Here is a 17,696-nt window from a genome sequence, read left to right as displayed (position 1 = left end):
CGGCCGAGAGTCACAAACACTGATCCATGTTTAATGTGAGTCAGAGCCATGTTGGACTACACACCTATGCTGCTTCACCTAGACTGTGATTCTTTTAAAACTGTCTTCTGGCCGAAAACGCTTCAAATTCGCTTTATTTTGAAAGGCCTTAACCGGAAGTATGTGTTTATTCCAGGTAACTTCACGTTTCCGGTTTGCGCTAACGCTACATCCGCTGCAGGGCTTGGAACAAGTCTGTCGTTTGAATTAGTGTCCGTGTGGTACTTGCTGAATCCCAATATGAACACGGTCCTGTCGAGAGCTAACTCGCTGTTTGCCTTCTCCCTGAGCGTCATGGCGGCTCTGACTTTCGGCTGCTTCATCACCACAGCGTTTAAAGACAGAAGGGTTCCTGTGGACATCCACGTCTCTAAAGTCATGCTGTAAGTCTCTGCTTTCAACAGCTGTTAGCATCACACCAGGTTCTATCGTGTCTTTGTTCCGTGTAGCAGAGGCTGCAGGCTGGTTTACATGCTAGCTGTTTGGCGGGAGCCGCTCTGTGGCCTGCGGTCCTGAGCCTGGACAGCATCCTCAGTCTCGGGATACTCACTGTGCCTGGAAGGGGTGCAGAGCGGTAGTTCAGAGCAGTACTGTACCACAGCTGTGTACCATAGTACAGATATGTACAGATATGTACAGTACCACAGCTGTGTACCATAGTACAGATATGTACAGTACCACAGCTGTACAGTACAGCTCTGTAGTACAGAAGCATTTAGGGTCATGTGAGGAACAGCAGTCGTTTCTTTCACCTTTGCATGCATCCGTCCCAACTTCTACATGTCGAGTGACGTTTGTAACTTCTCTCTCTCTCACAGGAAGAACGTTGATGACTTCACTGGACCCCGAGAACGAAGTGACCTGGGTTTCATCACCTTTGACCTTTCAGCTGATATCCTTCCTATTAAAGCATTGCTGTGTTTGATCTTTTCTTCTTGCCATGTGTTGCAGCTGCTTCAGAGAATCTTTGCAATAAGAGTGCACTGTGTGGCTGCTCATGATTGTGCATTTATTCAGCTCTTTGTAGACTTGTCGTCTTTTTTAAAAACTCCATCCTGAGACAAAAGAACAGTTTGAAGCAGCTGTGTGTGTTGGGCGTTACTAAATGAATGCCAGTAGGTCTGACAGAGATTCCAGCCAAAGGCTTGTAATTATACAGTCATTACATTGACCCTGCACGCTCACTGCTGAATCATTCACATTTGAGTTCAAGTCGCGTTAACACCAGATTATCCCTGGTTACCATGGCGATGTACACCATTGTTTTAGGCACTGACAATGCAGTGAAGATGCTCGGATTCATTTTTGTTTTCCTCTCTCGGTTCTGTTGATGGTCCTTAACTTTTCCCACATTTGCAGCCAATTTTTGATTGGAATGTGAAGCAGTTGTTTCTCTATCTGTCTGCTGAGTATGCCACAAAGAGCAATGTAAGTCCTAATGCACACACACCTCGACCTTTTAGTAAGAAGCAGGCATGAAGCACGCTACATATGGCTTATCAAAGCATCACATTGTGTCTGACGGTTAGTGTACAGGTCAAACTACAAGTCTGATGTGTGAATGCACGCCAGCACTCTGATCACTTTAAGCATTCAGTCACTCGTCTCACCTCATCTTCATCGTCACGTTGTTATGAGAATGCTGAACATGAGGCTTTTTGCACAAGTCAGTGACAGCGGTCCATACAGATCACCGACGGCAAACAATACACAGCTGGGTGGTTTTTAGCTGTCAGAGGAGTGGTTTCAGGGCTCGCAAAATTTCAAAACCCCTGGTAGCCCTTCGGGCAGGGACTCTTCAGTTTTTGGTAGCCAAAATAAATTTAAGTAGCCCGAATAAAAAAGAGAGCAATTTTTTGATTGATGTTTTGTTTCTGTTACAATATTATACATTAAAGTATAATATTGTAACGGAAACAACACATTAATCAAAAATAGTTGAAACAAAAATTACAACATTGTATAAAAATTACAATCATCAACTCAAACACTTGGTTCTAATTGAACAGAAGTTTCTATGAACTTGTAAGAACTGTGTAGGACATGAATCAGTCTGTGTCAGATCCTGAATCTGACATTTCCACTGAAGTCACGGTAAGAGACAAGTGGAACCAAGATCGAGGCCGTTTGCTTTTGAAGTTTGCACAGACTGCTGCATTGTGCCAGTGGTCGTTCACTCTTTGCAACATAGTAGCTGTTCTAAACAGATTTTCAGGTTTATTTTTAGTTTGTTATTTGCAATTGGTGTTTGTTCTGGGAAAGATATTGCAGACTGAGCAATAATGCATTTCTTGCATTTCTCATGGGTTCTAATGGGGGCCTTTCTTAAAATGACTGGTCCCAGTAACAAAGGCGCTTGTCAGTTCAGAAATCGAGAGAAAACCAACAACACACCTGGCAGAACATTATGTTATTTACACGGGTGCACATAAGTGGTCGCATGTGCGCATTCGCTGTCAAAATAAAAGACGCGCACCAGATAAGAAGTTGCAGCGCGCGTTTGCGTCCATATAAAAGGCTGTTTTTGTCCTAGAGTGGGATTTTCACGGCACATTCTGCACCACATCTCTGTGCGTTCATCATTTGTTTGAAGCCAGCTCACCTCCTGCAACCACTTTTCCGAGAATACGTGCTTCTTTTGTGGTTCGGACTCCTTCTGACATTTCTTTGGAGGTGGAGGAACATCACAGTAATTGCTTAAAGGAGCTTCTTCGACATCTTTAAGAGTTCTAAACAAATGTCTGTCCTCCTCCAGAAAATCTTATGTACGCAAACACGCGTTGCAACTTCTTATCTTGTGCGTGTTTTTTATTTTGACAGCGAATGCGCACCTGCGGACCACTTATGTGCAGCCCTGGTTATTTAGCTCGTCATATTGCAGCCACAGAAATTCTTTTGTCCATGAAACCATAAAGCTGCACTTTCTTTTTGCCTTATAGTCTGATTTGTCATAACTTTTCCGTTGTGTGGTAAGCTTTTCTTTGGCTCTCACTTCTTCACCCTGACCTGTCTTATTTGGCTCAGCAGAACTGAAATGCTTTTACACGCACTCACATAAGCTCAGCGATTCTCTGCGCGATCAGCCTCTCACATGTTTAAGCTGCCGGAGATTTCACTTGTCATGTTTGCATAGTAAGCTAACGATTAATAAGACGATGTCAGAGGAATTGGTGCACAAATTATCATCACTCACAGATCAGTGCTGTCGCTCTCTATACACAGTTCGCGCGATTGCAAAGTGAAAGCAAAAAACAAGCGCAAATTCAAATGCGATTTCAATATGTCACATATTGACAGTGGCTCACCGATGCCAATGACATAATTACCCAGCTACATTTCTGAAAGAATGCAAAAGCATTGACATATATTTTTCCTTCCTACAATAGCCCGACGGGCAGGGCAGATATAGATTTTGGTAGCCCGACTGGAAGAATCGCTAGCCCCGGGACGTCGGGCTAGCGATTTTGCGAGCCCTGGGTTTGATACGTAACAGTGAGCAAGAGAGTACGTGAAAGGTGTTTGCAGAGTGTGTGTGTAACAACAACAAAACTCAGTAGTTCATCTAATCAGAGTTTGACAGGATTAGGATGAGCCCAAGTCTCCCAGCTGTTTCCAGAAGTTCCCTGAAGGTGTGTAACTGCAAACAGCTGCAGGATCTGTGTGTAAGCGTCTGTGTGGAGCTCAGACAGTTGCGCAACAACTTTAGTAGGATCAGCTGGTGTGTCTGTAACAGTGTAACCACAACATTGTCATGTGTCAGTGTTTTGGAAATTTGTGACTGTATCAATCAATCAATCTTTATTTATAAAGCACTTTTCATACAAAGATGTAGCACAAAGTGCTTTACATGGTTAGCTGTAGCTGTGAGGAACACGGCTGTAAAGATAACACAACTACATTCACACAAAGACATTTTAGCCCGGAAGAGGCAGGGATCTAACCACCAGCCTTCTGATTGGTAGATGAACCGCTGCCTGACCATGGATGGAGGTCCTGCAGTATAATTAATCTGTGTGTGTGTGTGTGTGTCAGTCTCTGAACCAGGTCGTCCTGTGGGATAAGATCGTTCTTCGAGGTGAGAACACCAAGCTGAACCTCAGAGACATGAAGTCCAAGTACTTCTTCTTTGACGATGGAAACGGACTGAGGTGAGATACCAGATGTGTATCAACACATGTTCTGGACTACTAAAATCAATAACATCCACCAGCAACTCAGTTCACATGTTGTGTCTACCCCCTCTCCAGAACCTTTTCTCCTTTTTGAGCTGTTTTCCACTCTTCATCTTCCTGATTTATCTGATATTTCTAATTTTGTGTAGATCAAAGCCTGCCACGTGTCATCTTGACCCTATGCCTGCAGGGTTTGTGAAATCCTGCCTCTCTTCCTTACTCCCACTCATCTCTGCTATATTCACTCTTCACTCACCACCAGTATCGTTCCCTCCATATTCAAGATTGCTCTAGTCACTCCTATACTGAAAATACCTTCTTTAGATCCTAACAACTTTAACAACCTCTGTCTGTTTTCTAATCTGCCCTTCATTTCTAAAATACTCGAAAAAGTGGTTGCAGCTCAACTTCATTCACACCTGGTTAATAATAACATCTACGAGAGATTTCAGTCTGGTTTTCGTTCATGTCACAGTGCAGAAGCTGCTCTACTTAAAGTCACTAACGATCTTCTAATCGCAGCTGACTCTGGTCTTTCACCATTCTCGTCCTTTTGGATCTGAGCTCAGCCTTTAGTGATGTTTCAGTCGCGAACGAAATGGTTCTTAGAGCCGGCTCTTTGACGTGAACGACGCGAGCCGTGGGTTTTTGTTTTTTTTTTCCTTTCTCTCACCCTCTCTCTCGCACTTTTTCCCGCTTCACTCCGCACGCGAGCCTTGTGCTTTGCGCTGGGCAGAGGGGGGGGGGGGCGGTAGTTACACTGGCAGTAGCTCAGGAACAGAGCGGGAGGGAGAGAGAGAGCAGGGACAACAACGTCACATTAGAAAGGTATAGTAATCATCCACAACTATTTTCAGTTGCAGATGATAAAGGATTCAGAAAGTTTATTCATGCAGGTCCATATGACAGAGAATGTGCATCTTCTTTTTGTTTTCATATTATAATTTATATTTAATTGTGTTGTGTTTGCAGTGTTTTGTGTTGTTTCACTTTAAATTTGTTTAAAAGGAAAAAGCTGAAAATTTAAATAGTCTTTTTAGTGAGCCGAGCCGAAAGAGCCGGTTCTCTAAAAAGAGCCGGAAATCCCATCACTATCAGCCTTCGACACATCTGTCACTCTGTCCTTCTAAGCAGACTCTCCTCTCTCTGCATCTCTGACACACCCCTCGCCTGGTTTCAATCATATCTCTTTGACGCTCCCAATTTATTCAACTAAGATCATTCCGCTCTCATCTATTCCCCGTCACCTCTGGTGTACCCCAAGGCTCAGTCTTAGGCCCTCTTCTCTTTATAATATACATCCTCCCTCCACATCCTCCTTGCTGATGACACCCGTGTATCTCTCTTGCAGACCTTATTCCTCCCTCCCACCTTCTTCCTTTACAGAATGTCTATCCGAGTTAAAATCCTGGTTTTCTAATTTTTTAAAGCTCAATGAGGATAAAACTGAGATCCTCCTTATAATTCCCTCGAAGCACAGGCAGACGCAAGTGGTTTTCTGTCACTGGTTTATTTGAAGACTTCTCTCCAAAGCCACCGTGAAAACTATACAGCATTAACAAAATAAAACTCAGCATAAGACACAGCAGTAATAACACTGTACAACAAACACGATAAATAAATAAATACCTCGTTGGCTGCATGCTGCAAAAAGGGAATTAGCCGCCGTTCTTCTCAGGTTTCCTTTAACCGTGTGTAGTTAAAGTCCACTTAACATGTTTTTCAATAAAAACCATCCTTTCTGCGCGCTTACAGGTGTTTTTCTTCGTTCTACCCAAAGAGGAAACTAGCGCAACTTGTAAGCGAACTTGACTTTCAAAATAACAGCACCAAAACGTTGACTACAAAAAACAAACAAAGTAATGTACAGCTTAAATAATTTACAATCATGACATGGATCTTGACGAGATAAAGAAATAATCCAAATTATATACAATGTCATCATGCCAACAGTTACACTCCCACCAAATCACACAAATCTTTACGTGGGATTTCCCTAATGAAATAGTCTCTCCAAACAAGCATTTCTACTTATCACCAAAGACTTCTCGTTATCAACCCTTTGTCAGGTAACTTCCAGCAAATAACCATTTAGTCTGCTTCTAAGAGAGTAAAAACTCTTTGAACAGGTCTCTCAAGAACAACAGTTTTAGCTGTGTGGCTCCCTCCTTTGTCATGTGTATCACTGACGTGCAACTTTATTCTCCTCACTCGATTATCTGATCCTGGATAAACTTCTGTGACTCTAGCCATCTTCCACTCATTGCGTGGTGCCAGATCATCTTGTAGAAGGACAATGTCGTCAACCTTGATGTTCCCTCTGTTCTTCCGCCACTTTTGTCGCTCTTGTAAATTTAGAAGATATTCTTTCTTCCATCGAGTCCAAAACATATTAGCCAAACACTGCACTCGACGCCATCTTTTCCTAAGATAAACATCTTCTTTGACAAACTCTCCAGGCGGGGGCAGAATGATCTTGGACTTCATTGTTAAGATGTGGTTTGGAGTCAATGGTTCAAGGCCTGATGGATCATTCAAATGTTCAGTCGTGAGTGGTCTGCTGTTGATGATAGCCATGACCTCATACAGAAAGGTTCTCAAGGAGGTGCAGTCAAGCCTTTGAGATGACTGATCGAGAATAGCGGTAAGAACACTTCTTATAGTCCTTATTTGACGCTCCCAGACACCTCCCCTATGGCTTGCTGTTGGAGGGTTCATGAGAAATTCACATCCTAGAATCTTAGCCTTTTCTTGATCCATTCCCTTCATTAACTCCATGAACTCTCTCCTAGCACCAACAAAATTTGTTCCTTGGTCGGATCTTAGCTGTCGAACATTTCCTCTTATGGCTATGAATGCCCTTAAAGCATTGAGAAATGCATCAGTTGTCATGTCATCAACCACTTCTATATGTATGGCTCTTGAACATAGACAGGTAAACAAAAGACCATATCTTTTGAGAGTCTTTCTTCCTTCCTTAACATAGATTGGACCAAAGCAGTCCATGCCAACGTAGGTAAAAGGCGGTGTTGTTTCTGTCCTATCTTGTGGCAAGTCACCCATTTTTTGCTCTTCAGTGGATCTTCTGTACTTCCTGCAGGTCACACATTTAAAAATATGTGATGAAACTGCACCGCTACATCCCAGGATCCACCAACCATTTGCTCTCAGTTCGTTCATTGTCATTCCACGTCCTTGATGATGGATTCTTTCGTGAAAATGCTTGATTAGTAAAACTGCTACGTGGCTATTTTTTGGCAGAATTGCTGGGTGCTTCACATGAGGGTGCAACGTGGCTTGACTTACACGTCCTCCCACTCTTAAGATCCCTTCTTCATCCAAGAAAGGATTTAACTTGCACAGTGGACTGTTTTCAACTATTGTCTTTAGCTCCAAGCTCTTTATCTCATCTGAGAATGCTTCTTCCTGAACCAAGTTGACAATCACAAGTTCTGCTTCTTTTCTCTCCTCTAGACTTGTGCTATCACTTGTTCTTTGCTGAATACCTTTGTGCATTCTGATGTATCTTTTCAGTCTGGCAACTGCTCTCGATAACCTTGACCAGTCAGAGAATTTCTTGAAGTTATCCAACAATGATTTGTCTTCCTTTGACTTTGTGTTACACACAATCAGCTTGCGGAGTTCAGGATCATCCTCCTTGATTTCACCCACCTTGCATTGTCTGCCAGGAAGTTCTTTTTGCCAAAGAAATGTTGGGCCGGTAAACCAATTTGAGGTCCTAAGCCGCTCTGCAGTCAAACCTCGAGAAGAATGATCAGCTGGATTATCTTCTGAAGCGACATAACCCCATTGTTCAGGGTTTGTACTTGACTTGATCCTCTGTATGCGATTTGCTACATATACCTGAAACCTTCTGGCGTCATTGTTTATGTAGCCAAGAACAACAGTGGAATCTGTCCAGAAGAATTCCTGAAGATCCTGGATTTCCAGTTCACTGCGAAGCATGTCGCTGGTTCGGGCTGCAACAACTGCTGCAGTGAGTTCCAGTCTTGGTATCGTAGTAACACTGATTGGGGAAACTCTGGATTTTCCCATTACCAAAGAGCAATGTACTTCATCAGATTCACTGATGGCTCGCAGGTAAGTACATACACCATATCCTGAGAAACTGGCATCTGAAAAATGGTGAAGTTCATACCTTTTGACATTACCAAAATCAGAAGGTAAGAAGGATCTTTTGACTTGCATGTTAGTCAGGTTGGGAAGGTCTCTAATCCAGGACTCCCACTGAGGTTTTAGGATTTCTGGAAGCTCCTCATCCCAGCCAATCCTTTCTTTACACATTTGCTGGAGCATTTGTTTCCCTACAAGGACGAAGGGTGCGATGAATCCCAAGGGGTCATATATAGAGGCCACAGTAGAGAGCACACCTCTTCTTGTTAGTGGATTGGATTTCACTTGAACTCTGAACTTGAATGAGTCAGACGTGACGCACCACTCTACTCCAAGAGCTCTTTCCATATGTGGTAAGTCCAAAGCCATGTTCAAATCCTTGATTGTGGCACGCTCTTCTTGTGGAATGGTTGCCATGACATTCTCGCTGTTGGAAACAAACTTATGCAGTCTCAATCGTCCGATACTACAAAGCTCTCGTGATTCCTTGACAAGCTGGATGGCTTCCTTCTCAGTCGGAACACTTGCCAATCCATCATCTACGTAGAAATTCCTTTGGATGAAATGTATAGTTTCTTCGTTGAACTGACCTTGTCCTTGAGTTGCCAGATGTTTTAGGCCAAAATTGGCACAGCCAGGCGACGAGGCCGCTCCAAACAAATGAACCTTCATTCTGTAAACTGATGGTGAGGTTTCCAAGTTGCCATTCTCCCACCATAGGAATCTCAAATAATCTTGATCTTCCCTTTTGACATGAAACTGGTGGAACATTCTCTCAATGTCGCACATGATTGCAACAGAACCTTTTCGAAAGCGACAAAGGACACCCACCAATGTGTTCGTTAAATCTGGACCAGTGAGTAGATGGTCGTTGAGAGATGTTTCTTGGAATTTGGCAGAGCAGTCAAATACCACACGTATTTTCCCTGGTTTCTGTGGATGATAAACCCCATGATGTGGAATATACCAAGCCAATTTCTCATCATTTTCTTCATCAGAGACCTTCTCTGCATCACTACATGAAATGATGTCATTCATGAAGCTTACGTAGTCTCTGTAGTACTGTTGGTCTTTCTTTAGTCTCCTTTCCAGGCACTTCAAGCGATGTATGGCACATATCTTGTTGTTGGGTAATTTAGGCCTGTCTTCTTTGAATGGCAGTGGCATTTCAAAGTGACCTGTATCATTTTGCACAATGTTTTTTCTCAACTTTGTCAGGAACTTGAGATCATCTTGAGACACAATATCATCTCCAGTTCTTTCTGAGAAGTCTGATTCCAAGACCCTTATGATGTCTGAAGGAGTTACTTCCTTCACTTTGGTTTGGCTCACATAATGCACTACCCTTTTGAGGTTGACAGAAGACTCAACATCTGGTATCACTTGTCTCACTACTATGCGATGACTGATTCCGATTGCGTCCCCATAATCAACACAGGGGTTTCCATTACCAACAATACTCCATCCAAGGTCTGTACGTTGTGCATAAGGCTCGTTCTCTTTGCCAGACACAACTTCTCTCGGAAGCAGGGCTTGTGAACAGTCATATCCGATAAGCAGATCCACGTCACAGTCCTGCAGAGGTGCAATTTCTGACTGTAAGTGTACTAGATGGGGCCACGCTTCTGCAGTTTCATTGGTTGGGATGTGAGTTCTGTTAGCTGGGATGAAATCACGCGTGTACACTGGTGGTAAGGAGATTCTCTTGTTGGAGTAAAAGCCACGGACTTGTAGGTTACTTACTCTTAGAGAACTCACCACTGTAGTTCTTGACGTCATGGTAGAAAGCTTAAGCTTGACTTGCTCTCCATTTGTCTGTAAGGTTTCTGCTGCTTCACTCAACACAAATGTTGTGTCACTCTGCGAGTCCAATAAAGCATACACAAGGACTTCTTGTGCTGGTTGTGTTGTGCAGGAAAGCCACACTGGAACTATTGCCGCTGTTTGCATTTTAGCTCCATGAAGCATTACTGTATTTGAAGTAGCAGTTCTGGTCATTTCGTAATCCTGTGCTAGTTGTACTTCTTCATGAACCTCACTCGAAGTTTCATGATTCCGATTTTGCTTGGCCTGTGGTGGTTTTTGCTTCTCTTTGGTTCGTTCTTCGTGCAAACAAGTAGGATGACGCTTCTGGCACTTGTCACAAACACTCCTACTGATGCAACTCTTTGAGTGATGACCGTACTTCAGACAACCAAAGCACAACTTTTCCATTTGAATGAATTTAATTCTATCATTAACTGCTTTCTCCCCGAACTTCCTGCATTGGTGCAATGTATGCCCAGTCCTTTTGCAGAAAAGACATGTATCAGCATATTTTTCACTGGAACTTGTGATGAGTGTCTTTGCTGCAAAGTTGAAATGTCTTGAGGATTTGGTTTTTTCAGTTTCATCTTGTTTCAGTGCCTACAGCGATGTGAGAGGGTTGCAAGCAATTTTCACCTCTCTTGTCAAGAACTTCACAAATTGGCTGAAGGAGGGAAATTGATTAGTCGCTTCTTCTATTTCAATAACTTGTCTATTCCATCTTGCTGTTAGCCAATCTGGTAATTTTGACAAAATTTTTCTGTTTTCATTACAGTCATTCAAGATTTCCAGTGCCTTAATATGGACCATGGCGGCTTCACAACTACGGAGAAAGTCAGAAAACTCTCTGAGTTCAAAGCTGTCCTTGGAGCCTATCTTGGGCCATGTCTGAAGCTTATCTCTATATGCCTTTGCAATCGTGAATGGGTTTCCGTATCTTTCCTCCAAAATCTCAACTGCAGCAGCATAGGCTGATTCAGTTCCAAGAAGGAAATAGCCATCGATTGCTTTCTTAGCTTGTCCACTTACATACCGGCGAAGGTAGTAGATTTTCTCCTTATCTTGAATGCTCTTCTGGTCAATCAGCGTTTCAAAGGAGATTTTCCAATCACTGTATTTCAATGGATCCCCACTGAATACTGTAGGTTCAGGAATTGGAATTCGGTTGGCACTTAAAGCTCCTGCCAGCACTTTGACAAGTTCTGCAGTACTGTCATTTGAAGAAGTGGCCACAACTTGTGGTGCAGGAGGCATACACTGGGGCAAAGAGCCTGTGGAAGCACAAAGTTTATTATCCACTACAACCTCAGGTTGCAGTACGTCCTTTTGCTCTTCCTCTTTGTCATTCTCTTGATTGTACACCAGCATTCTCGCCCTTGCTGCACTGAGATCCTTCATTGCCTCCAGATGCTGTAATTTTCTCCGCTTTTCCTCCAGAGTCCTTTGTAGAGCTATGTGCTCTTCCTCTAGTTGAGCCTTAATTTTAGCTTCTTCTTCCTCTCTCTGCATTCTTCGTTTTACCTCTTCTGCCTCTCTTTCTAACCGACGTTTTACTGCTGCTGCCTCCTGCTCAGCTATCTTTTTCTTAGCTTCGGCTTCTAGACGCTCGATCTCTAACTGTTCTTTTTCTTGTTCTTGTAACACTTTAAGAACAGCCTGACTTGCAGCAACATCAGCAGCAGCATCTTGTCGCCTTGCAGAAGACCTGCTTGAAAGTACTGAGGTGCCTTTCAAAATGGAAGCAACAGAACCTGAATTGCAGGTGCTTGAATTAAAGAGAGAGCCTGCTTCTGGCCAGTCTTGCTCCTCCTTTTCTGGAGACCTTCCATGCAACCTACTTGAGGCTCTGGATGCAACAAATGTAGAAATCTCTACACACCGATCCACTCTACGACGCGTGACCTGGTCTGGAGCAGAGATCTTTCGTAGCTCTTCATAGACACGCTGGACATCTGCAGAAAGACCTGTGACATCACTTATAATGTCATTAAGCAAGTCCTCAGATAAGGTCTCTGTTGTCTGTGATAAGGATTGTCTTGCAGATTTAACTTGTGTTTTCCATTTGTCATATATATAGTTAAACCTTTGCTGGAGTGCTTTAATTTTCTCATCTTGCATTTCTTTGCCTTTCTCTGTTAGAGTTCTGATTCTTTCACTTCGTCTTGGCTGCTGCGCTTCCTCTTGCTGAGCTTCAGCACCATGCACTTGACCTTCTTCAGACTGATCTTGAAAGTCTGCACTGTCACTAAACTGAACTGTAGGCTCGCTTGGTTCTGACATTTTACAGCACTTCTTAATCAACCCACTTAGAAATAAGAAATGTAGATGGTTAACCAAGCCTCAATGTTTAACACTTACTCATATGTAAATGGCACAAAAATAACACAGTTCAAATGGAAGTGTTATCTTACAAAAATACACCTGATAATAAACTTCAAAACAGTTCAAGAATTTACATCCAAAACCTTCACTTATTGCTTCCCAAATGCACTTTTATCTTAAAATCTTCAAAAGTTTTAGCTTACACCAAAACAAGATGTACTATACACCACAGTAGTTATCAATCACAGTATTCTTCAGCAATGTTTGCAAAGGTCCCTTCTTAGGCCACTTAACTTAAACACCTTTCCTTAAAACACTGCCCTTTAATACTTGTGCATGTGTCATATCACCATATGCATATAGTACTTTCAGCTTATCTGCCAGTTCTTGTCAGCTCCGCTGCGCTGTAGACATGTAGGAACAAGCCCGCTGATGCTTTGAAGTTGCCGCATCTTCAATTAGTGGCCGCTTGCGTTGACGAACAGTCCGAGTTTTCACTATAATTCCCTCGAAGCACAGGCAGACGCAAGTGGTTTTCTGTCACTGGTTTATTTGAAAACTTCTCTCCAAAGCCACCGTGAAAACTATACAGCATTAACAAAATAAAACTCAGCATAAGACACAGCAGTAATAACACTGTACAACAAACACGATAAATAAATAAATACCTCGTTGGCTGCATGCTGCAAAAAGGGAATTAGCCGCCGTTCTTCTGAGGTTTCCTTTAACCGTGTGTAGTTAAAGTCCACTTAACATGTTTTTCAATAAAAACCATCCTTTCTGCGCGCTTACAGGTGTTTTTCTTCGTTCTACCCAAAGAGGAAACTAGCGCAACTTGTAAGCGAACTTGACTTTCAAAATAAAAGCACCAAAACGTTGACTACAAAAAACAAACAAAGTAATGTACAGCTTAAATAATTTACAATCATGACATGGATCTTGACGAGATAAAGAAATAATCCAAATTATATACAATGTCATCATGCCAACAGTTACACTCCTTATTGGCACCAAATCCAACCTTTTGAAGGCTAATCATTTCTCTCTCACTATCGTTAACTCCACAGTTTTCCCTTCTCCTCAGGTTAAGAGCCTTGGTGTCATCCTAGACAGTTCACTTTCCTATAAATCTCACATCACTAACCTCACCCGTTCTGCCTACTTCCATCTACGTAACATTAACAGATTGCTTCCTTCTCTTTCCACCCAGTCTACGTCCATTCTTGTCCACAGTCTTGTTACCTCCCATATTGACTACTGCAATTCTCTTCTGCATGGTCTCCCCCCAAAATCCCTCCATAAGCTTCCAACTGGTTCAAAGCTCTGCTGCTCGCACTATCACCAGAACCCCTCCTACCAGCACATCACTCCTGTTCTTCAGGAACTTCACCTGCTCACAGTGAAATTCCGAATAATATACAAACTTCTTCTGCTCACCTTCAAGGCCATTCATAACCTCGCTCCTCCTTACCTTTCTGACCTGTTAAGCACCACTTGTTCTGCCCGTTCACTTCGTTCTTCTTCTTCTATCCAGCTTTCTGTGCCTTCTTCCCGCCTCAGCACCGTGGGAAGCAGAGCTTTCAGCTGCTCTGCTCCCAGGCTGTGGAGCTCTCTGCCCCCAGATATAACAAACACTGGTTCTCTCCCCCAGTTTAAATCTCAACTCAAAACCCATTTGTTAAAATCTGCATACTCACTGTGAACCCACTGTTTGTTCGTTTTAGCTTGTGCTTTTGTTTTATTGTTCTTCATTGTGTCATTGTTCTATCATGTGTTTTTTATCTATTGTGCAGTGTCCTCGGGTGTCTTGAAAGGTGCTTTATAAATAAAATGTGTTATTATTATTAACTGTTCATTACACTGGCCTCTATTTTTCTCTCTGAGCATAATTGTAACCAGTGTTTCCTAATGCTAAACATGTTACCTGATAGGCTCTTCTGATCAAGCTCACATCATCATATTACTTAGTCTTCTTTGGTAGTAGGTGGGCCTCATTAAATACCAACAGGGGTTAGGGGGCCAAGTCTGCTTGGTTCTTGGTTCCACACGGTCACAAAGAACAGGTAGGCATGAACCTCCGATGACATGTTCATCACTCAGACCTAAGTGGACTCATGGAGGCAGACTCTGTCCTCGTTAGCGGCAGCGATACCATCTATCAGAGGAGATCCTTAGCATTAAACCATCAGCATTGAGCTCTGAATGCACTCAAGACATGATCATTAACGGGCTTAGATCTTAGGACCTGTTCCTCATCTTTCTCCTGAATGTTCTAGTTGGGAATGTGACTTCAGCCCATACTTACTGTACAGGCTTTAACTTGGACTTTCATTCATTTTTTTCCTGCCACCTTCAGCTGACACACAAACACAGTCCCTCCCTCACACATGTTCTTTTATGATAAAGCAGGGCTGGATATGGCGACCCTCAGTCCTCCCTTACTTACTAATAGGCCTCAGCTGCCGGGGGATTCCCATGATGCACTGCTTCTTCTTCACTCACTATGTGTTAATACTAGAGATGGCACGATACCACTTTTTTATGTCCGATACCGATATCATAAATTTGGATATCTGCCGATACCGATATGAATCCGATATAGTGTTTTTTAATCAACAAAACTGTTTTTTAAATATCTTGCTGCATTTTGCAAGTCTGCAAGTTCATACTCAAGTTTAAAACAACAACTACACTAAAGCTATTCTGTTATACCTGTATACAAAAAAAAATATTTCATAGTTCAGCAATACTGATCAATCTAATAAACTTAAACCTACACCATCCTCCCTATTCTGGTATTTTAAAGAGTACTTAGCATAAATATTAAGCAACCTAACTAATAGGGTTCCAACTCCCAGGAACAACAAAAATAAATAAAAAATAGGGAACCACCCCTCACGCTCCACCTCATGATGCTTAATCGACGTAATCAACCTTAATTTGATGCAGTGTGAAAAAAAATGCACAGAAATCAATTATTTTTCAAGAAATATTAAATAGATTCAACATCTTTCTTCAACAAAATTGCAGACTGCACAGATGGTACCTTCCCAAAGGAAAAAGTACTATAGCTTACTAGGGTATATATATTAGACTTAATAGTTACTATATACAGTAATTGACTTCTATTCATTTTACATCAAATTAAAACTTTGGGTGTAAGATAATTATTTATTAAAAGCTCGACATTTTAAATGAGAATAAGAAAGAAAAGTATGTCTTTGTGCCCCCTTTTCCCTGTTCATGCCCTATCGGCCCCCCTGGCTAAACTTTGCTAGATCCGCCCCTGCACAGTTACCAGCGTCAGCTACGTAGAAAAAGATCCTGGAGTAGAAAGTAATATTAAATAAATTCTAACAACAGCTGATCAAGCTTAAACGTGCTGCTGTTGTTCAGCCGCTGGTTTCCTCTTTCTGGTGCAAAGTGGGCCAAAAGCAAACTAGAGACACGGACTCGCGACAGAAAAGCCGATCAGCTGATCGTTAAGCAGTTTCATGATTGAAGTAGCAGCAAGAAGAGGCAGTCGCTCCATATATCGTTTGTTAAGCTTAATGCAGGAATGCTTTACAAACATTCAGAGATGGACTTACACACTTGCTTTACTTCTCTCGGGGATAACTTTGTCGGAGATGAAATGCCGGGTTGCTAGCGAAGCTCCACATGCTATCCAGACCACCGACAGGTCCCGCATGCCACAGCCGCTCTATCACGTGATGCATACTGCTCCGTTCTGAGGCGAGTTACGGCGTGTTGCAAGTTTTGTGAGGTGCTTTCGTGATATTTAATGGATCGGATTACATTTTTTATTTTTCTCCGATATCCGATCCAGTAATTTAGGTCAGTATCGGACCGATACCGATACGTAATATCGGATCGGTCCATCTCTAGTTAATACACCTCTCTGCATTTAATCCTTAGGTATTATTAATCTCTGGCTCTCGTCCACAGCGTGTCTTTGTTCTGGCTTCCTTCTCTCACTCACAGCAGATGGCCCCGCCCCTCCCTGAGCCTGGTTCTGCTGGAGGTTTCTTCCTGTTAAAAGGGAGTTTTTCCTTCCCACTGTCACCAAAGTGCTTGCTCATAGGGGGTCACATGATTGTTGTTTTTTTTCTGTATTATTGTAGGGTCTTTAACTTGTAATATAAAGCACGTTGAGGCGACAGCTGTGATGTTGTTTGGCACTAAATAAATAAAACTGAACTGAATCAAAGGTAGCGTTTAGCAGCAATGGCTCATAATAAAGCTGTAATGTTGGAGCTTGACTTTAAGAAAAAACATTTGAACCCAAATGTTTGATGTTACAGACGGTAGGACTGATCATGTTTAAAGTCCCCGACTGATATAGAGACAGGTCTACCAGCAGCTTGATGGAAATGGTAACAGTCTCAGAGTCGAGTCCCAGTCTTGAGTTTAAAAAAATGATACGCATGAAATTTGAAACATCCTGAGTATTCTGACAAGGAGATTTGTTTCCCATAATGCAGTTCATTTTTTCCCGGAGCCTTTGTCGTCTCTTATTTCACATGCTTTTCACACACGTTGAACATGATTGGCTGATTGTCATTATTTCTCGTCGTCAGGGCCAATAAGAACATCACCTTGACATTGTCCTGGAATGTAGTTCCCAACGCTGGAATCCTGCCCCTGGTGGCTGGAAGTGGACACGTCAGCATACCTTTCCCAGAGACCTACGAGACCACCAAGAGCTATTAGAGATGCACACATCCAGCATTGACTGTGCTCTGACCGCTGAAACGAGATGTAACTGAGTTTTTGGTTTGTAATAAAAGTTGAAATTGGAACGTCTGTGTTTGTGAAGAGCTCTTCTGTGTTCTGACGAGCAAACAGTGATGCTGTCAGCATCGGTGTGTTCATGTACCTCCGTCTGGTCTGAGGGAGCAGCTCTGGCTAATACAGTGGATGTGTGTATTCATTGTAAAGCTGCTAGCTCGTAACCAACTCGCTAGCAGCATGGCCTCTTCACCTGTCCCTCCTGCACTTTCTTGCTCATTGTGTCAGATGTTTAGTTACTCCTCGGCCTCCTTTAGCAGTAATGGTACTTGTAACAAATGTAGCATGTTTGCAGCTCTGGAGGCCAGGATTACTGAATTGGAGACTCTGCTTCACACCCTTCATTCACCCATAGCTAGCCAGGCCCCTGTAGCTGGTGCAGCCGAAGATAGCGTAGGCCCCTCTAGCTGTTTCTCGGCAGACCCCGAGCAG

General features: G+C 42.7%; 1 protein-coding gene across 1 annotated transcript; it reads left to right on the top strand.

The window, feature by feature from the left end:
• Window positions 1-169: 169 nt before the first annotated feature.
• Window positions 170-17,279, top strand: spcs3 (signal peptidase complex subunit 3). Its single transcript, XM_085458408.1, has 5 exons — window positions 170-422; window positions 858-933; window positions 1,393-1,467; window positions 4,072-4,187; window positions 17,054-17,279. The coding sequence occupies exons 1-5, from the start codon at window positions 280-282 to the stop codon at window positions 17,184-17,186; spliced, it is 543 nt and encodes a 180-aa protein (XP_085314534.1). The 5' UTR covers window positions 170-279; the 3' UTR covers window positions 17,187-17,279.
• The last annotated feature ends 417 nt before the right edge of the window (window positions 17,280-17,696 follow it).

This window comes from Copadichromis virginalis, linkage group LG6 (genome assembly GCF_057382275.1).
Source record: "Copadichromis virginalis isolate Kocher_CV1m ecotype Utaka linkage group LG6, C_Virginalis_male_GT1.1, whole genome shotgun sequence".
NCBI lineage: Eukaryota > Metazoa > Chordata > Actinopteri > Cichliformes > Cichlidae > Copadichromis > Copadichromis virginalis.
The sequence above is the reverse complement of the archived record's forward strand: the minus strand, read 5'-3'. Positions and strand labels throughout refer to the sequence as shown.